The 21,893-nt window shown below is 45.4% G+C and overlaps 1 protein-coding gene across 5 annotated transcripts in view; it reads right to left on the reverse strand.

The window, feature by feature from the left end:
• Window positions 1-21,893, reverse strand: part of CEP89 (centrosomal protein 89) — an 80,283-nt gene that overhangs the window by 57,935 nt on the left and 455 nt on the right. For 3 of the 5 annotated variants that reach the window (XM_033413668.2, XM_033413667.2, XM_033413670.2), the window contains exons 2-6: window positions 19,051-19,157; window positions 13,517-13,675; window positions 10,593-10,779; window positions 5,646-5,717; window positions 671-773 (exon numbers count right to left, since the gene is read on the reverse strand). In XM_033413668.2, coding sequence (XP_033269559.1) covers window positions 671-773; window positions 5,646-5,717; window positions 10,593-10,779; window positions 13,517-13,675; window positions 19,051-19,157 — 628 coding nt within the window. The remainder of the gene's footprint in view (window positions 1-670; window positions 774-5,645; window positions 5,718-10,592; window positions 10,780-13,516; window positions 13,676-19,050; window positions 19,158-21,893) is intronic. The other 2 variants (XM_004284259.4, XM_033413669.2) reach the window with 1 other exon arrangement.

Genomic DNA, 21,893 nt, shown 5'->3' on the forward strand with positions numbered 1-21,893 from the left:
TTGAGGCTAAGCAACTCTGAGGGTCCTGATAAAGCAGTGACTGGTGCCCACTGTATGCCAGGCTCTCCTTCTCACTTCTCAAACATAAGCCACCTCTTAGGAAACGGAAAACCTTTGTTATTTAATGTGCTGAATTCTCTCACTGTGCCAAATGAAATGTACAAAGATGCGCTATTACAAAGTTGTATCATAAACATGTCCCTGCACTCTTTCATCCAAAACACGTGTAGTCACAGCCTGCCATGGGCCAGGACCCTGATCCAGGCACTGGAGCTAGCCTGGTGAACAAGACAGACAAGCTCACTCGCTCATCCTGGGGAGACCACTGGGTACCCACCCCTCACAGCGCTAGATGTGGGGCGCAGAGAGGAAGGAGCGTGTGGAGCTTCAGAGCCTGAGCCCTGACCCTCCACCCCAGGGGGCCTCTCTCGGCTGCCGGAACTGACAAAATGGACCCCAGTGTGAGGGCCTCAGGCTTTAAAGATGACCTAACACCCGGGCAATCAACTATTTTCACTGTAACCCAGTGAAAACAAAACTCAGGGATATTCCCACTTAAAATCATGGAACCACAGTATGAAGGTGCAATGGCTACATGTTCCCCCAAGTTAACCAATATTTATTGCCACAAAATGCTTTTTGATATTAAATTAAAAAAATTTTTTTTTACCTTTTTCTTGTGTATGCTCTGGTGGAACAGGTGAGCCTGGAAACCCATCTTGTTCAGAAATATTTTCCTCATCTCCACTGTCCACCCCATGTGACGATGGAACCTTTTTGTTACAAAAGACAAAGGAACAGCCAACTATGTGATAAGTGCTTCTGTATCAAATTTCTTCCCAACAAACCCAAAGGTCTTATTCCACACCTTCTCCACTGCTCTTTCCTCTCTACGACATAAAAGGACCGCATCTGGCAGGGCTGGATGAAATCTCGGGTCCCTCAGGAGAAGCCCAGTGGCAAAGGCAATGCCGTCCAAATTATGCTTAAGCCACTGAGAACTTCACAGCCACCCCCACCCCCTCAATGCTACCTGGGCAGCTCGCCTTCCCCATTCCTGCCAGGGACCAACTCAGGAAAAGGGGCTGCCTCTGGCCTGCTCTGCATAGCACCCAGTACCACCCTGCCTTGGTACTGATGCTGTGTATTCATCTCTGCATGGGACAAGACCTGCTGACGAGCCCTGTGAGAGCCCTCATCCAGGCAACTGTTTGGGATCGAGGCCCATTATGCTGGCTGGCTGTGAGTCCACTGCGAATGTTTCCTGATGGAATGGAACTCTCCCCTGTGCTGTCTGTGAGCATCTTCTACATAGGTATCATGAATGGTGGCAGGGCTGCAGAGCTGCCCCTCACAGACCTGTGGGCCATCACTGGGACCTCCCCTGATGAACAGGAGACCACCCCACTGGCAGGGCTCTGGGAGGTGGGGACAGAGGCTGCCCAAGGGGAAGAGCAGTGAACCATGTCTTGTACAATAAGCTGTGACTGGTGCTCCCTCGCTGGCTTCCTTTCTGCTACACTAAATAGTATCTTGCATATGTGATCAGCTTGGCTGAGCTGTGCTGGGCTGCAGGACGTGGAAGGGTCATCCCCATGGCTGGCAGGGAAGGGGCAGAACTCACTGCCAAGATGCCCAAGAGAAGGGGCATTTCAGAGCCAAAAGCTAAGGCTAGGCCCACCAGGCTCTGGGTACAGGGCTCCAGGGCGACCCAGCTCAGAGCAGCAGAAAGGTCTCCCACTCTACTCATCATCTGAAGGGATTAAAAAGAAATGACCTCTTAGGTTTTGTCTCCTAGGAACCCATTTGCCTTGTTCACCCTATCAAAGATATATTATGCTACTCACTTTTATCAAGGAAATACGAAACTCCTATGGCTTCCCTGGTGGTGCAGAGGTTAAGAATCCACCTGCCAATGCAGGGGACGTGGGTTTGAGCCCTGGTACAGGAAGATCTCACATGCCGCGGAGCAACTAAGCATGCACCACAACTACTGAGCCTGCGCTCTAGAGCCTGCGAGCCATAACTACTGAGCCCACATGCCACAACTACTGAAGCCTGTGTGCCTAGAGCCCATGCTCTGCAACAAGAGGAGCCACCGCAATAAGAAGCCTGTGCACCGCAATGAAGAGTAGGCCCTGCTCGCTGCAACTAGAGAAAGCCCACACGCAGCAACAAAGACTCAACGCAGCCAAAAATAAATAAATAAACTAAAAAAAAAAAAGAAAATGCTAAACATACCCTATTATGGAAAATAATGTTTGGCAGCATCTACTAGCACTAAGACTGATCGTACATATGCCCTATGACCATACATGTATCACTCATCAGTATATATGAGCGGTATAGACCCACCAGAAATATACATATATACACACAAATGTTCATAGCAGCACTATTCCTAAAAGCCCCAATCTGGAAACAACTAAATATTCATCTTCAGTAAAATGAATAACTAATTGGATGTTATAATTGTACAACTGGATATTATACAGCAATAAGAACGAACCAACAACTGCTACACACAATGACAGAAGACTCTCAAAAACTCCAAAGAATACGTACTGTATGATTAAAGTCATAGACTCCTCAGAATAGGCAAAACTAAGCTACGCTGATTTTCTAAGATCCAGTCTACTCTCGGAGTCAGGGCAGTGGTTAACTCTTGGGGGAGTAGTGAGTCCTCTCGGTCACAGAGGAGGACTTCTGGGGTCCTAGTAGTGTTGTTCTTTTTCTTTTAATCTGGATGGGGGCTACTTTGTAAAAATTCACTGAGCTGTACACTTATGGCTTATATGCCTTTTGTGTATATTTCATACATCGATAAGTAAGCCTAAAGAATTTGTGACAATATTCTAAAAACACTCTAATATAAAAGTTTTAATTTAAAACATTTTTAAAACTATTACATACTTCTGAGTATGAAAATCACCTGGTTACTAAAACAAAAATTGTTTGGGTACTGAAGGAAGGGAGGAAGAAGCCCGCCAACTCAGCCACAGTGCTGCCATCAGGGATGCCAGGAGTGGCCTTTCCCTCATCCGTCTGTAGCCCTGGCCTAACCTCCTTCATCCTCCTCCTGGTTAGGACACTAACTCAGATTTTAAAGGGTAAAATGTACATGCTAGAATTTACAGGGTAATTATCAGAAAACAAGCCAGTATAATTTGCAAACTAGTAGAGGGAAAGAAATAGAACTAAAAAAATCACCAATCCAAAAGAATGGAAGAGGAAAAAAGATAGAGAGTAATAGGACAAGTAGGAAAAATAAAGATGGCAGATTTAAACTCAAATATATCCATATAATATGTTAAACATAAAAGAACCAAATGGTCCAGTAAAAAGACAAAGGAAAAGTTGGTCAAACTTGGTTAACAAAAACCACATGCTGCATTGAATTGTAAACATTAAATGGATGAATAGTATGTATGTGAATTATATCTCAGTAAACTTAAAAAAAAAAAAAACTAGATGCTATTTACAAGACAGAGCTAAACATAAGGATACAGAAAGGTTAAAATTAAAGGATGGATCGGGAATTCCCCGGATATCCAGTGGTTAGGACTTGGCGCTCTCACTGCCGGGGCTGCGTGGCATGGCCAAAAAAAATTAAAGGTTGGAAAAAAATAGACCACGCAAATATCAAACAAAAGAAAGATGGAGGGGACTTCCCTGGTGGCACAGTGGTTAAGAATCCGCCTGCCAATGCAGGGGACACGGGTTCCAGCCCTGGTCTGGGAAGATCCCACATGCCAAGGAGCAACTAAGCCCGTGCGCCACAACTACTGAACCTGCGCTCTAGAGCCTGTGAGACACAACTACTGAAGCCCGCGCGCCTAGAGCCCATGCTCCGCAACAAGAGAAGCCACTGCAGCGAGAAGCCCGCGCACCGCAACCAAGAGTAGCCCCTGCTCGCTGCAACTAGAGAAAGCCCGTGCGCAGCAACGAAGACCCAATGCAGCCAAAAATAAATTTAAAAATTAATTAGAAAAAAAAAGAAAGATGGAGAATGTCAGATGAAATAGACATTAAGGCAAAAAACCTCTTTAGAGATAGAGAGGTTCACTTCATAGTGACAAACTATTCAATTTGCCAAGAAGATATAATTTTAAATTTGTACACACCTAAAAATGTAGTCAGGTGCAAAATAATACACGTTCTATGATTCCATGAATATAAAGCTCAAAAATATGCAAAGCTAATCTGTGACATCTTCTCTTACTTGGAGGTGAAAGCAAGATATTGGAAAACCTGGCAACATGGCAAAGAAGCTGCAGCGTCTAGGTTCCTGTGACTGTGGGGCGAGCCAACTGTAAGAGCCAGCGGTGATTAACCCTGAGGATGCATAGGGTGCAGCCCCAAACGGCACTGGCACCTTCCCAGATGCCCCACCTCAGATCAATGATGCCAACCTAAGAACCCCAGCCCAAAGGGACAGACACTAGTGGTGGAGCAACAGGAGGGTTCAGTTAGCTCCACCCCAGGGTAAAGTCCAGGCAAGAGTGTGGTCAGATTGTGCAGTGGACCAAGGACTAACTCTGGGAGGGGTAGTTTTGATCTGTAGGGTCGAGGGACTGCGCGGGCCTGCACTGGGACCTTTGTAAGTGCGACAGCATGCTGGACCTCCCCTGGTTTGGTACGCTATGGTAAGGGGAATAAGCGTTTGTGAATCCACGCCTCCTCACTGCTGCATGGAGGAGACCCCACCGCTGGAAGATGGCAGGGCTCACTCTTGGTGGCTTCTGCAAATTGGCTGGAGTGACAGCTTGGTGCCTGACTTGAGATCCTGGCCTTCTACCTCCACCAATGGGGGTCCAGCTCATGCAGAGGTGCTTGCGTTGGTAGAGCAGAGTCAATGGTCTACACGTGCATACACTAACCGTGGACATTCCTATCTGCACAGGGATGTGTACGTGTAAATGTGGACAGGGAGACTGCAGGCACCACAGCCCACCTGGCAGTCAGGGCCCCGCTTCTACCTTGCTGAGAGAACCCTGATTTTGTTCGGTGCAAGTGGGCTCAGCCCATAGTGATAGTAACCCTCTTCCCCTTAGCCAGTAATTGGCCAAGGGATGGGCATGTGACCAATGAGTCTCCTGCTGGGAGGCTCCCAGGAAAAAATGTTCCCCGTAATGAACACAGCGCAGCCTGAAGGACCTTGCCCTGCTTCCTCCTGTCTGCAGGAAGAACTCGCTGCATTTGATGACCACAAAGAGCAGGCCAGGAGAATCTCAGCTGCCAGCTTTTGACAGGCAGCTGAAACAATTTGGAATCTCCTACCTTTTGATTTTGTTATGTGAGAGAGTTAAAGGTCTATTATTTAAACCTTTTGTTTGCCTGTTTGATTATTTGTAGCCAAGAAAATGATACAGACATCAAAGTGACCGCAGAGGCTTGTCCTGGAGAGAAGAGGAGGGACGGAACGGCAGGGTTTCAGAGCAGTGTTTGCTTTACATGCAGTATCAAACGTTTTTATAAGACATGGGGATTCTTGTATACTTGTGTAACAGAAAGAAAATTTTAAAGAAATTAAAAATTAAAAACTGTGGAGAGAGAAGGGGGACATTCCTAATTCTCAACCACAGCAGCAAAAGATTCCCTACTACTCCTTGGCCTCCAGAAGTTTCTAGAGATAACTGGTTTACCCCTGCATGAATGATTCCTCTCTGGATCCAAGGACATGGCGGACACTCAAATATTCGTTGGTTGGCAGTTGGCTGGATGAATAAATGAACAACATGAATGAATATATGATATTTTATGACAAGATGCTCTGTAAATCCACAAACACAACAAGAGCAAGAATGTGTGACAGAGGAGCTTCAGTAACATCCTATCGGTGACTTCTTGAAAATGGTAGCAGGCAATTAGACTACACTCTCCTCCCTTAAAACCTGTTGAAATCAATTGAAAAAATGAAAAGAAAAAATGCAAGCAAGCTTAGTCAATGGCCAGAAAACAGCTACCAAACCTATGAAATGTGGAAGACAGGGAGAACGCCAGAAGCTGCCAAACTTCCTCAGACGTCAGGTATGCAGATGCTCCGACAGTCACAAACTGTCACGGCTGCAAAGGTCCACAGTGATCCTCTGACGGGTGCACTGAGAGCAAGGATGTGATGGTCCCCGGAGACGTACAGTAACTCCCACAGGGCAGAAGGGAGGGTGGGCGAAGCTAAAGGGAGACACTTGGGAGAGCCCACCTTTGCCATCCAGAATCCAGCTCTATACTCTCAAAGAAGTTAAAGACAGCACAGTCTGACATGAGGAACCCAAAGAAGAGATCCAGGAGATCAGGTAAAGTGATAAGGCAACAGAAAGATGTGTGAAGTAAATCAGCAGAACTCAAAAAAACAAAAGGCAAAATAAAACTACTACAGAGGTAAAAGCTATACGAGAAGCCATAAAACATAGTAACCAAGTGCTGAGAGAGATGAGGATAGACAGAGTAAATCACGCAAAGGGAAGCTGAAAAGGAAATGGGGGGGACAAGGGATTACAGAAAACATAATAGACATGGAAGACAAAGGATATCCAGCAAACACGTAACTAGTGCTCCCAACGGAGAAACAATGAACGGATGATGAAACCAGTCAAAGATAAAATAAAAGAGGGGAGGAAATATTCCCTGAAAATAAAAAAGGGAGATGAAAATCTATGTCTGCAGAATTAAATTATATGCACTAAATTTCAGGAAAAAAGGACAGAGAATAATAAACACCACGACTAATCCCGGTGATATTACTGAACTTCAAAAGATAAAAGAATGAACCTACAAAGGTATCAGGCAGAAAAATCAAGTGACCTCAAAGGGGAGAAGAAAGGCCTTAGCTCGTTCTTTGCTGTCACTCTCAGCAGCCCTCTCAGAAAAGGTTATGTGGTCTCATGCCACCGTGTACACTTCCTTTAATTAATTATTAATTGTGTGACTATGGACTCTGTCTTATACTGATTCTCCAGCACCTAGCACAATACCTAGTACTCAATCAGATGCTCAACAAGTAAGTGTTGAATTATTTACCTACCCAAAGACAGTTTCCTCCCTGACACAGTCCTTTATAAGATGAAGAAGCTGAGGCACAGAGACATTATCAGACCTCCCAAGTCACACAACTGGGAACTAGAGAAGCTGGGACTTGGACTCAGGTCTCTGTCCGTGGCGTTGCTCTTTCCACTGGGCCCTAGTGTTGTGGGAACTGACCACACGTTCACGCACCCCACTTCCCTTGCGGCCTTACTTTTGGGTGGCACCAACAAGACAACTGCTGAAAACAAGACTTGCTTTCCATTTGTTAGGCCATTTCTGAGTGGGTGCACACCTCACATGAAGATGTTTGCCCAAACTACCCTGAAACACAGAGAGAGGCATGAGGTAGAGACTTATATCCAAATTGCCCGATGTGGGTTGGTCTGTTTCCTTAACTTACTAGTTTCGATAAAAAAGAATAAAATTGTAAATTATTTACCTGAGATTATAGAATGTCTATAGTAAAAATAAGGAGGGCAATTTTACTTTTTTTTTTTTAATGAAAACATCCCCCATTGGCAGTATCTCCTTCAGAGCTAGCGCCATCTAGTGATGAAACAGCAGTTTTACATGCTGCACACATCGATTCTTTTCAAAGATAAGTATTTTAATCATATGATAAATTTAAGACTACTTGGTCAGTTTGAAAAAAACAAAAAAAGCTCTATGTCTAAGAAATATTCTTGATAGGCACAAGGATTGTAAACACAAATTTTAATTCTAAACAGGGAAAACTGGGTTGCCCTGATCTGAATCCAGCCTCTGCCACTGGGTGGTTGGTTGGATGATCTTGGGCAAGTTATTTATCCTGTTTCTTCACACACTTACTGCCAGGGGTGTGAAGTAAATGAAACGGCATGTGTGAGCTGCCTAGCAAATATCAAATGCTCAGAAAAGGTCAATGTGTCTTCCTCCCCCTATTGTATTGTAAGGCTGTGGGAAACTGAAATCCCCTTCCAGCTTAAGGGCCCCTTCATTCATGCCATCTGCAACCAGCCAGGACAATGTTCAGGTTATGACAGACCTGGCAACTGCAATCAGTTACTAATACTCCACCTCTGGCTCCTGGGCTGTATAGGGAAAGGCTTTCCTGTTGGTTGGGATGTACAGAAAGGTGGAGACCGGCACGCACATACTGCTGCTGGGAAGGCAACTGGGAACCACTGCTTTGGAGAACAATTCGGCAATATCTAGTGTGAAGAAGCACACATAGGTACACGCACCAAACGTGCAAAGGAACAGCCTAAATGTTCATCAGGAGGCGAGTAGACAAATTAGCATGTATCCACCTCAAAGCTTCAATGCTGAGTGAAACAGCCAAGAGGTGGAAAGACTGATTCAGTACAACAGTGACCTCTGTACAATGAAAAACATACACGGGGCTCCCTGGTGGCGCAGCGGCTGGGAGTCCGCCTGCCGATGCAGGGGACGCGGGTTCGTGCCCCGGTCCGGGAGGATCCCCCGTGCCGCGGGGCGGCTGGGCCCGTGAGCCATGGCCGCTGAGCCTGCGCGTCCGGAGCCTGTGCTCCGCAACGGGAGAGGCCACAGCAGTGAGAGGCCCGCGTACCACAAAAAAAAAAAAAAAAAAAAAGAAACAGACTTCTAGAACACATCCCAAATCCAGGAGAAGATGGCTATCCAGTGATGGAGCAGATGGGAGATAAAGATTTCAACACTAAGTGTAATTTTCTTTCTTTTATTAAAAACTCGGAAGCAAAAAAACCCAAAAAACGAGAAACAAAAGATAAGATGTCAATACTTGTTCATTCTGGAGCATGAGAACACTAACATGCTATGCTATTTTCTGCTTCTCTGCTTCTCTCCTTCTGGGGCTGGGTTATAGAAAATGTACGTATTCAGCTCTAACAGACAGTGCTGAGCAGCTCCCCACAGCGGTGGCGTAAACTCCGCCCCGGCGGCGTTAGAGAGCTCCTCCACACCCTCACCAGGCCTCGCCAGTGTTTGTTGCCTTGCTCTACTTTTCAAGTGTTTAAATAAAAGACATTTCCGAGACTTCCCTGGCTGTCCAGTGGTTAACACTGCACACTCCCAACACAGGGTGCACGGGTTCGATCCCTGGTCGGGGAAGTAAGATCCCACATGCCGCACAGAGCGGCCAAAAAAAAAATTCCACACTGCACACGGGTCCTACAGCCACCATGACACACTTGCCTGAAAAATAAACTATCTGTTCTGTTAATGACAAAGGAGGTTGTACAGGTCACTATAATCTCTCTCCTCTGAGGGAAATGTGGTAGCGAGCTTTACTTCCAAAATCGTTGAGTGATACAGCTCTATCTGTAACCTGGGTCCAACATACTAGCCAGGAAGCGTGCAGACAGAGGGGCAGGGGGAGCTCACACAGGCTGTTAGAGCCCCGCAGCTGACCTCCTGGGGTTCTTGGCAGCGGCCTGCCTGTCCAGCGCTCCTTGCTGTAGAGAAACCTAACTCTGCATGTTAAAGTCTGTATATGCTAGAAAGTGATGGTTAGTTTCTGAAATACTCACATAAGGATTCCTCAAAATAAGTTCCCTGACGTCACTTAAAATGTGATTCAATATAGTAGAGGATAGTCAATATATTCAATCTGCATATATTATAGTTGGATGTTACAAGTCTATAAGTATACTCACTACAAATAACACATTATAGTGATGGTGAAAAAGAAGAAAGCGAGAAAGGAAAAAGAAATTATGGTGCTGTCCTTTGCCGTTAAAGAAATGGCGCTATCCAGTTTCCAAAACCCTGGGAGCAGAGTGTTTAAACCAGGGCACGCAGGCAATGGTGGAGAAATGGGCTCCTTCAACCTCTCTGGACCTCGGCTCCCCCATGTGTGATGGGGCCGTAAACGGAATCTACGTCAGCGAGACAGCAGGAAATCAATGCATGTGAGAGTTTGATTTACAGACTCACACAGGGTAAGCACTCAAAGAACGTCTGCTGCTAAGGAGAGACGAGTGATCATACCTCCTCTTGTCAGGCATGAATTTGAAGAAACATTGCAATGTACACATCGATACAGAAAAGTGACAGGAAAATTAGCTTTGGGGGGTCAAAGGAAAGAGCAAGATGACCAGCACCGGATGGAAACCTACATTAAGAATGTGAAGATGGGGCTTCCCTGGTGGCGCAGTGGTTGAGAGTCCGCCTGCCGATGCAGGGGACACAGGCTCGTGCCCCGGTCCGGGAAGATCCCACATGCCGCGGAGCGGCTGGGCCCGTGAGCCATGGCCGCTGAGCCTGCGCGTCCGGAGCCTGTGCTCCGCAACAGGAGAGGCCACAGCAGTGAGAGGCCCGCGTGCGGCAAAAAAAAAAAAAAAAAAAAGAATGTGAAGATGTTTATCTCTGTTTTTGAAGGACTTGTCTTGAAAGATAAAGGAAAGAGTTTTGAATTTTAGCCTAACAAGACAGAAAATGAGACTGGACATGTTAAAAAGAAATAAGCCCCCAAACAAAAGCCATTAACTGCCGAAGAGAGAAAAGGAAAATCCTTACTAACGCACTTGACACAACTGACTATGAGTTAACGTCAAGGTGCAGAAGAAACGCTGGAACGATGCAAGCACCTGGTTTCTGTGTGGCACGGCATACACGGCGTCGCTGACGCTTCCCTCTTCTTTGCGAGCACTTGTGTCCCCCGACTCCCTGTGGCTGCCTGACAGGTACGTGTCAGAGTCCTCTTCCTCCTCGTAGCCCAGCATTTCAAAGGATGGCAAAGAGGATCTTCTTCCCGTCTCATTCTGCCTGTGTGGTCTGTATTAGAACATTCAAGAGCAAAGCAAACAAACAAGCCACTTAATGCTTCACATAGGTTCATATACGTGTATTAAATGCACTGCCTCAAGTTCCACTGTAAAGTATTACGACCACATTACGAAATATACAGAAGCTAAAGGGTGATGTCATCCACAATTCCATCTCCTTGTACACTGTTAGCATTTCTTTCTAGCTTTTCACCTAGGTTTTTATAGTTATTATCACTGCATACATATACAATTTGCCTCCTCGTTAACAAGTTTTTAAAGTCAAAAGGTTAGGTTCATACACCAGTTTTATCACCCGTTCCCCTTACTTAGTTTTTTTTTCCCCAATTTTCACCATTATAAATAACCCTGTAATGAATGTCAGTGTGTAGCAAATCTCTTCTGTATTGAGGATTAGTCCCATAAAACAACCAACCATATGGAGAACTGCTGAGTCAAACAGTATAAACACACACACACGGAAAGTACACCACCAACAGCAGGAACGTTTCGTGGGTCCACAGGCATCCGCGCAAAATCGTTTCCCCAACCTGCAACTATGTTGGTAATAATTTTCTAAAACTTGCCAAAATCATTGAAATCTACTGTAAAAATGTGCATTTCTTCCTGAGACTGGATATTTTTCCATGTATTTGGATGTGAGCCCTGGTTCCTCTACTGTGAATTGTCTGCTCATGGCCTTTGTCCATTTATCTACTCTGCCTCTAGTACGCCCATTCCAATATGAAATTAACTTTTCCATCTACTAAAATTAAAACCCTGACTTTGTATTTACTATAAATATTTTTCCTATTCTATTGATCTTATTTTGACTATAAATTTTTTTAACATACAGATGATTAAAAAAAATTTTTTTTTAACCTTCCAAACCTTAGCTCGGAAGTACACAGCAGGCTTCTCTTTCTGAGAGGCTTGATGAGATTGGGCATAGGATTTCATGGTCTTATTTCTATGTATATAAAAGTTAATCCTTTCATTCAATAAGAATTTGTTTTGGTGTATGAATTAGGAAAGGCGCAAAGCTGATTTCTTTCTAATACTGCTAATGAATATACTGTTGAATCCTTTCCTTTCCCTTTATCTGTGGGGCTGCCTTTATTAAAGATTCAATATGCCTGCAAACACGAGGCTCACCTCAGGGTGTTCACGCGCACCTCTCTATCATTGAACCAGCACTCCTCTACTTTGACTACTTCAACTAAATGTTTTAAAATATGATGGGGCTGGGGCTTCCCTGGTGGTGCAGTGGTTAAGAATCCGCCTGCCAATGCAGGGGACAGGGGTTTGGACCCTGGTCCAGGAAGATCCCACATGCCACAGAACAACTGAGCTCGTGCGCCACAACTACTGAGCCGGTGCACCACAACTACTGAAGCCCGCGCACCTAGAGCCCATGCTCCACAACAAGAAAAGCCACTGCAGTGAGAAGCCCGCACACTGCGACGAAGAGTAGCCCCCGCTCGCCACAACTAGAGAAAGCCCACGTGCAGCAACGAAGATCCAACGCAGCCAAAGATAAATAAGTACATTTATTAAAAAATATATATATATATGATGGGGCTAATGCAGCCCTCCCCCTGAATCACTATTCTTCCTTTCCAGATTTCCTCTTATGGTCTTATCTGCTTATTCCTTCCAATGAATTTCAGAATCACTTCCTCATCTTCAGTTCTTATTCAGCCAAAGTATAAATTCTTACCAGGAGAAAAACAGGCTATATTCAAACATCTCAGAAATGGAGTCAAGATTAAAATTCAAAAACCAAAACTATAAACACATCCTAGAAGGAAATATCTGAGCATCTGTATAATGCTGTAATAGGGAAGATCTTCCTAGATTTGACAATAATGTCAGAGACTACAAAGACTGCTAGCTCTTAATACATAAAAATAAAGAACATTTTGGTATGTTAAAAACAACTCAAAAACCAAAATTGAATAAACATGGCAGATACAAGGCAAATCTAGTGATGCATCCCCCACCTCCACCCCACAAGCCCTTAAAGTCCTCAGGGTCTTCCCACTGCTCCTGGGGGAGATACCAAACCTCAGAACAGGATACCAAAGGCACCCCCAGCCTGCCCACTCCTCCAGCACCATCTCGGATGACTCCCCACCTCACTTGACTCCTCCCAGCCACAAATGTCTTCCTTCAGTTGCTCACATGTGTCATGCTCCCTCTTCTCTCATCCCAGCCCCACACTGACCACCTCCCAACCCATTCCCAGTTGGTTCCTGTATGGCCCGCAGCTCTCCCCCAATGCCCTCTCCCTTAGGAGGAAACCTTCCTGGCTCCTGGCCCTATGTCAGCTCTAATCCAGCTCAAGCAGTAGAGAAAGTGATGTTAAAGAAGAAAGGTTACAGTAGGCGTCAACAAAGGTAAGTTCAGTGTGACCGTTCAGAGAGGAGATACACGAGAACTGGAGACTGACAACTCTCACCATCTAGGCTGTGGCTAAAAGCAACACTGAATTCACCAGCTCAGCGCTGCCATGAAAGCAACCGGTGTCTTCACAAGCTATAATTTAACAAGATCCACTCTAGAGAAAATTCGGATACAATTCAAGACCGATTAATGTCCCAAGACAGTATCCCTTTGACACTGGAGATGAAATCCCGAGTACTAAGCTCTAGTCCTAGCCACATGCACCCACATGCACACACACACGCTCAGAACTGCCCTGCCTCTGCCCCGAGAGGAAGCTGAACCCGTGACATGGTCCTTACTGATGCCTCAGCTCCGAGGTGGTGGCATAGGGCTCGATGAAACTGTCCTTTTCAAGGTAGGTCGTGTCACTCTCCGAGTGGGATCTCCGGCGAGGCTGAGGAATGGCAAAAGTCCGGCCAGTCAATGTTGTTGCTAGAATGGCTGCAGCCAGAGCAGATCTATGGACAAAAACATCCCAGTGAGCCAGTGAGACACGAACCCTCAAGGTGAAGGTTGAACAACAGGATACATGAATTAATCAAGGTTTACTTTCAGTTCTACAGTGTTCAGTGTGTACCTCCTGGCTACGTGCCTGTAGTCTGTTATGTGCCATTGCACAATCTCACTTCATTCTCACAGCAACTGTATGAATGGATATTACTGTCATCTCCAGTTTTCAAAGACATTAAATGACTTGTCTAAGCTTTCCTAGCTAATGGGAGATGAAACCAGGTCTGTAATCCAGGCAGTCTATATTCAAGTAGTGTTCCTATTAAAATGAAAGATCAGAATGGGGGGAAAAAAAGGAGAAAGAAAAAGATATAAAAGAAATGAAAAGGAATTTGAAAATTTTGCAAATTATTCAAAACTATAATAAAGGACAGAGTAATGGGTTTACCCTCCCGCTTGAAAAAGCAAAATAAACAATTAATTGTCCCAGCTTACTGCCTGAGAAAACTTCCAGGTCACAGCACAGGGAGGAGGAAATGAGGTGTGGAAATGGAGTAGAGAGTCAGGGAACACCAAGGCAGATAGAATTTGCAGGACAGAAGACCAGAAAGGAAAGAGCTGAACAGAGAGAACTCCAGAAACCTGCAGAAGGCCCCTGAGTGCTCAGCAAAATGCTCGTCAGCGCAAGAGTGTGAGGACACTACGGAAGGCTGGGGGAGAGCCATCCACGAGGATGCGAGGAACAGCGCCAGGTGCTCACACGGGGCTGCGGACAGTGACTGTTCCCACCACACAGATGGGAACACATTATACTTCATGGGACACTGGGTACTCTAAAGGTGGTGGAGAATAAGCAGCCCTAGACTGAACACGGCTCCAGACCCTGCCTAACAAATCATAAAAGCAAGACCCAAAAGATCAAACTGGTTCCAAGGAATTTAACTGCATCCCAGAAAAAAATTCAAGAAGACCTGTGGGAATACAACAATATCCAGCACTCAACAAGGTAAAACTCATAAAAGTGTCTAGTATGCAAACATACATAAACTAGGCATGCAAAGAGACCACCTTCATGACCCATAATGAAGAGAATAATCAATCAAAACCCACTCAGAACTGACACGCTAGAAGTAACAGAGAGGGACATTAAGACAGTTATTATAATTATGTTCCACATGTCCCAAAAGGTAAGTAGAGACATGGAATATTATTAAAAAGACTTGAACTTCAGGAGATGGAAATTACACTGGATGGGATTAACAGTAGGTTAGTGAAATTAAAGGTGAAACAATAGAAAATAACCAAAATGAAATACAGAGAGGAAAAAATAACTTAAAGAGCATAGTAAGATATGAGATTAAAAATGCTATTGTTTTATGTTTTAAGCCACTAAGTTTTGGGAACTCCCTGGCAGTCCCGTGGTTAGGACTCCGTGCTTTCACTGCCGAGGGCCCGGGTTCAATCCCTGGTCAGGGAACTAAGATCCCGCAAGCCACACGGCATGGCGAAGAAAAAAAAAAGCCACTAAGTTTTGGGGTAATTACTTACATGGCAATAGATAACTTTCATCAAATGGTGCTGGAACAGCTGGATACCCACGTGCAAAAAAGTGAACTTGAATCTATGCCTCCCACACCATACACAAAAATTAACTCAAAATGCATCACAGACCTAAATGTAAAGGCTAAAACTATAAAACTTCTAGAAGAAAATATAGGATAAAATGCTTTATGACCTTGGGTTAGGCAAAGATTTCTTAGATATGATACTGAAATCATGATCTGTAAAAGAAAAAGCTGACAAGCTGACCTTCATAAACATTAAGAATTTCTGCTCTCTGAAAGGCTGCTAAGAAAATGAAAAGATAAGCCATAGATGGGGAGAAAATATTTGCAAATCACATATTTGTATGTGATTTGTATGTGATACAAGAACTTGTATCCAGAATATATATCCAGAATAGTGTATATATACAGTAATAGGAACAAAACCCAATTTTTTAAAGTGGGCAAAAGATTTTACCAAAGAAGATATACAATGGCAAATAAGCACATGAAAAGATGTTCAGGGACTTCCCGGGTGGCGCAGTGGTTGGGAGTCCGCCTGCCAATGCAGGGGACACGGGTTCGAGCCCTGGTCCGGGAGGAACCCACATGCCGCGGAGCAGCTGCGCCCGGGTGCCGCAACTGCTGAGCCTGTGCTCTAGAGCCCGTGAGCCACAACTGCTGGGCCCGCGTACCACAACTACTGAAGCCTGCACGCCTGGAGCCCGTGCTCTGCAACGTGAGAGGCCACCGCAATGAGAGGCCCGTGCACTGCGGCAAAGAGTGGCCCCCACTCGCCGCAACTAGAGAGGGCCTGTGAGCGGCAGTGAAGACCCAACGCAGCCAAAAATAAATAAATAAATAAAGTTATAAAAAAAAAAAAAAAAGATGTTCAACACCATCAGTTACTAGAGAAATGCAAAATAAAACCATAAAGATACCACTACACACCTATTAGAATGTCCAAAATTTAAAAGACTGGCTAAGACAATCCCTTCGACCTGGGCCTGGCAGAATGGCTCTCACAAACAAGGGTGGAGAGAAGAAGGGGCCAGTCTGCCATCAATGAGGTGGTGACCAGAGAATAACCCACCAACATTCACAAGCACATCCATGGAGCAAGCTTCAAGAAAGGTGACCCTTGGACACCTGAAGAGATCCAGAAATTTGCCAGGAAGTTGACAGGAACCACAGATGTGCACATGGACTCCAGGCTCAACAAAACTGTCTGGTCCAAAGGAATAAGGAACATCCCATACTTTATCAGTGTGGTTGTCCAGAAAGTGCAATGAAGATGAAGATTCACCAAACAAGCTCTGTACATTGTTATCTACGCACCTGTCACCACCTTCAAAAACCTATAGGCAGGGACTTCCCTGGTGGTGCAGTGGTTAAGAATCTGCCTGCCAAGGCAGGGGACATGGGTTCGAGCCCTGGTCTGGGAAGATCCCACATGCCACGGAGCAACTAAGCCTGTGTGCCACAACTACTGAGCCTGTGCTCTAGAGCCCGCGAGCCACAACTACTGAGCCCGTACACCACAACTACTGAAGCTCGTGAGCCTAGAACCCGTGCGCCACAACAAGAGAAGCCACTGCAATGAGAAGCCTGCACACGGCAACGAAGAGTAGCCCCCACTCGCCACAACTAGAGAAAGCCCGCGCACAGCAATGAAGACCCAACACAGCCAAAAATAAATAAATAAACCTATAGACAGTCAACGTGAATGAGAGCTAATGGCTAATTGTCAAATAGTTATAAAGCCACAGACACAGACACACACACACACCTGATCAAACCAAGTATTGGTGAGCACGTGAAGAAAATGGAACTCATACCCTGCTGGTGGGAACATATATGGAGTAACAACTTTGGAAACAGTTTGACAGTTTCTGGTTAAATATATCCCTAGTATATGACCCACCTATTCCACTCCTAAGTATTTACCCAAGAGAAATGAAACCACAGGTCCAAAGATTTGTGCACAAATATTCATAGCAGCTTTATTTCTAGTAGCCAAAAAACTAGAAACCACGCAAATATCCATCAACAGGTGAATGGACGAACAGTGGCATATTCATACAATGGAATATCACTCAGCAATTACAAGGATGAATTACTGATTTCCACAACAATATGGATGAATCTCAAAATAATTATGCTGAGTGGAAGAACCCAGCATAAGTATTTTGTATAATTCCATTTATAAAAAAGTCTAGAAAATGGAGGCTAATCTTATAGTGATAGAAAGCAGATCGATGGCTGCCTGGGATGGGGATGAGGGTGGGCTGGGCCGAGGTATGGGAAGTGAGAGGGGGAAGGAGGGAGGATTTACAAAGGGGCATGAGGAAACTTGAGGGTATGATAGATACATTTATTACCTTGATTATGGTGATGGTCTCACAGGTATAAACATATGTCATAACATCAAATTATTCATTTAAATATGTACAGTTTACTGTACACCCATTATATAATAAAACTGCTTTAGAAAAAGATAAAAGACTATCTAAAGCAAGAATAAGAACACCATATTGTGGGGTTTATAACATATAGAATTAAAACATACAACGACAGTAGCAAAGGATGGGAAGGAGGAAACAGAAGTGATTGCTGGAAGATTCTTACACTATTACGCTAGACGCGAAGTGGAATAATGTCAGAGGTTAATTTGAATGTTAGTTTTTAGAGTAAAATAACCTAGAAATAGGCCAAATTTGCCAAAATCATGTTGATTATTTGGGGCTAATAAAGATCATAATCCAGAAATATATTTTTGGAAAACACAGGAGACTACAAAGATTTTCTAACGAGTCTACAGCATGCTTGCCGCGAAATGACATGGTCTTTTGTTTGTTTTTCTGCTTTATAATGGAATGTGAAGCTAACTCTCTCACTACTGCTGCTACATAAACATTTCAGTTCTAATGACACAACTTAAGGGTTGTTCACACAAACACTGAAGAGCCAGACAGACCTACAAGTCCATCGCAGCGATGCCACCACCCACCAGCCGTGAGACCCTGGGCCAATGACTAACACTTGAGCTCAAAACAGAGATGCCAACAGGACCTCTCTCACAGGATCGTTGAGAGGATGAAATGAAACAGTGCTTCTTAAGCACTGACCAGAGTCCTTGGCACAGAGGAAACACTAATAAATGGCTCTTCTTGTTATCAAGATTGTACCGAAGGAAAAAACAAACACTAAAAATATTTCAAAGTGTTTGTTATCAGGAGGCATACAATATTCAAAGAACACTAAAAGAAGGTACCACCCTTGAGTGAAATTATTTCTCATTGTTAACAGTTAAGCCATGTATCCATGTATTTTATGGATTAAAAAGAAAGTCTAAAATTCTCCTGTGCCTAAAATTTTGGAGGGCATAGGCAGGGGTCTTAGGTATAAAAGAAGTCAGCTCTCTGGTGTGTTAGGAGCACTGAAGGATAGGGGTATCTCGGGCCCTGGCAAGCGAGCTCACTTCTCCTTCCTTCCTGCAAAGCAGTTCTTCTGCTTGTGTTTAAAAAGAAAATTATGTGCACATTTCAAATTCCTTTTAACATACTATCAACCTAAATATTTGTGCTTCAGTGTTTTATATTTTGAAAAATTGCATTCAATTATGACATGTGAGAACTCCACAGACCTGAAAAGAACAGACCATTATCCCACGGAGAAACCATATTAAGTGCTTCATTATGGAGCCGTGATACGTATTTCAAAGGACATGATTCTAATCACCCCCCTTGTGATTTTCTTACCCATCTGAACAGTTCCGGGACCCAGCACTTGGTGGCTGAGCTCAGGGTGACCTCAGTGCCTGCTCACCCGAGACTCACCTTGGTCTCTCTGGAGAGGGGCTGGGGCCACGTGGAGGAGGTGTGCGGGGCACAGCTGGCTTCGGTGCGACGCTGGCTGCAGGGAGAAGGCCATGGATGATGTGTTTCTGCACAAATGAAACCCAGCAGAGGTCAATGGGATCATCTCTGGGGACTGCGACCACACCTCCCTGGGCCTGGGAGGGAACACCTGCACTGGTCATCCAGGGATCTAGTCACACCAGGAGGTCCACTCCTCCCCCTGCCATCCTCAAGCCCCATCTGGCCAGGCACACGTGCCCATGCAGGGAGCACCATATAGCTGCCCTCGGTGGGAACCTTCTGGCCCTTCCTTCCTCAGAACAGCTTCCCTGACCATCCTGCAGAGTCCCCCTCCAGCACCCCCAACTGGTCTCACAGCACTGCCCCTGATGACCCTACTTACTCACTTGCCGCCCCCCCGGCTGGATGGAAGCTTCCTAAGAGCATGCAACCTTCTTGCCTTTATCAACCCTGGAACTCTGGCACTTAGCACATTGTCTAACGCCTGGTAGGGGCTTAATAAGGACTTTAGGTAGTTTATCTCAAAGATGCAGAGTAACAAAAACTAGTTCTCACACACAATGAAAGTCGGAGAACCCTGCTTTAGGCAACTGGGAGGCCCTGAGAAGTTTCTGAGTGTAACCCAATCTTCATTTCTTGTGCACCAGCCATTCATTTGTATCTACTAGAGGCAAAACGCCATGACAGCATTTCACGACAATGAAGAAACCTTGTCCTCATCTTTAAGGAGGGACAGTACAGAGGAGAAACACCCAGATATTTATAATACAACACAGAATCATGGAAAGTGCCAAGGCAGAGGTAAAGACAAAGTGCTGAGGTGACCCAGGGAGGGAAGGGCTCCCTAAGATCTGGGGACCAGCAAGGGGACCGCTGATGTCCTGTTGGAGAAAATCTCAGAGCATTTAGACTGGGTCTTCAAAGATGGCCACTGCTCTCACATTTGGGAAATGCGACAGAAAGGCATCCCACGAGGAGGGAGCAAAAGGAACAAAGGAATGAAGCAAGACGTTAGCGGCAGTGTTCTAGAAATAAGCACTCCAGTTCGCTGGAACACAGAGGCATGTGAGTTGGAGAGGCTAGCAAAATGAGCTGGAGTCAGAGTGGGGACTGTTTCCATTTAAGAGTTTTGATACCAGACTAAGGAGATCTTGTGACCTAGTGAGAAGCACCCACTGAAAGTGGCCCCGGGGAAGACTAATCAGGCTGGGGTGGGCACAAGGTACGGGGGCGAAAAGGAAGGTGCAAGCAAGGGGAAGAGCCAGGGTTCTGGGCATACTTCAGGAGTGAGGGACGAGCAGACCTCCCAAATGTCTTCTGCAGCCCTCCCACCCCCACCCCCAGTCCCACGTTGATGGCCAACCCCAAGAGCAGTCACTGCTGAATCCCACCATTCTCCAGGATATACACTTGTCTGCCACCTCCCCCATCCCCCACTGCCTGGCAGATGCTCAAGGACAAGAAAGGCTTTTCTTCACCTTTGAATCCCCAGGGGCTGGCATCCAGAAGGTCCTTCGAAAAAGCCTCGTGAGTTCTGTTTATTTATTTATTTTTTGATAGAGTGAATCTCACATAGTATGCTGAACATTTCTCCCCTGTACCACGATAATCATCTCCTAACTATGGTTCTCCTGCCTCTAGTCTCTAATAAAACACAGGATGATCCTACCTCAACCCAGCATGAAAACTCTCGGGTTGACAGAGAAATGTCCTCTCCTGGCACAGAAGGCTGCTAAGGCTGCTATCAGGTGGTTCCTATCAGGGGCCCCAGATTCTTTTCTGGCGGGCCCTCCTCATCCCTACACATGCTGTAGCACTCAGAATTGCCTTCCTGTTCCCACGTAGCAAATGACTCTTTGTCAGACTTTTGTACATGCTGTTTTCTCCACCTGGAATTCTATTTCCTTACTCCTCCCAAGGCCCAGGTCAACTCTCTCGGCTGACTTTGCTGCCCCTTCCGGTATATGCCTCTTCGGCACTTTTTCCCTCACCATTTTGTGTTGAATGACTTATAGGTTTGTCTACCCTTTAGCCTTTGGGGCCATAGGCTGTCAATCAATTGTGGGTATCTGGCACACGCACAGTAGGAACTCAGTAACACAACAAAAACCTCAATAAAGATGCTGAGTTAGCAAAATTGCACTGGAAAAATATGCTTCAACTATGCCTTCCTTGCTTCTCAACATCCACCTGTCTAAAATGACTTCAGCAGGTCATAGGGCTGAGAACAGGAAGCCAAGTCAGACATGCTTTCTGATCCCAATCTGAAACGGAGTTCAGGAGTACCCTTATCAAAATGCTTTCTCTGTATTTAAAGTATTAAGTTTATGGAGAACTGGATGTAAGTAGGTCTGGGGTTTCACCAGGCAAGTATGGAAAAGGGAGACAGGAGCAACGCCATTGCGGTGGGGGGCAGTGGTTACAAAGAAGTATCATAGGAGGAGGGGTCAGAGAATGAGCCTGGAAGTGTGCGCCCGCAGTGCCAGAGTGGCCATGGTAAGGTCTGCAGGGAAGCATTCCAGGCAGAAGAAAGAGCAAAGACAAAGGCCTGAATAAACCTAAAGGTGGGAATGGCTGGAGTGTCTGTGTGTGTGACTTGTGGGCAGTGGGCACGATCAGAATTGCATTTTAAAAGAATCCCTTTGGCTGCTTTGTGGAGAACGGACCTAGGGGAAGGGCAGGAACGGAGACCGAGAAATAGGGAGGGGTTGCTGCAGCAGTGCAGGTAGATGATGGAGGGCGGGGTGGGAGCGGGGACGGCTGCCAGATGCATCTGGTGGGTGGAATCTATGGAACTTGCT

This window comes from Orcinus orca, chromosome 20, assembly GCF_937001465.1.
Source record: "Orcinus orca chromosome 20, mOrcOrc1.1, whole genome shotgun sequence".
NCBI classification, from domain to species: domain Eukaryota; kingdom Metazoa; phylum Chordata; class Mammalia; order Artiodactyla; family Delphinidae; genus Orcinus; species Orcinus orca.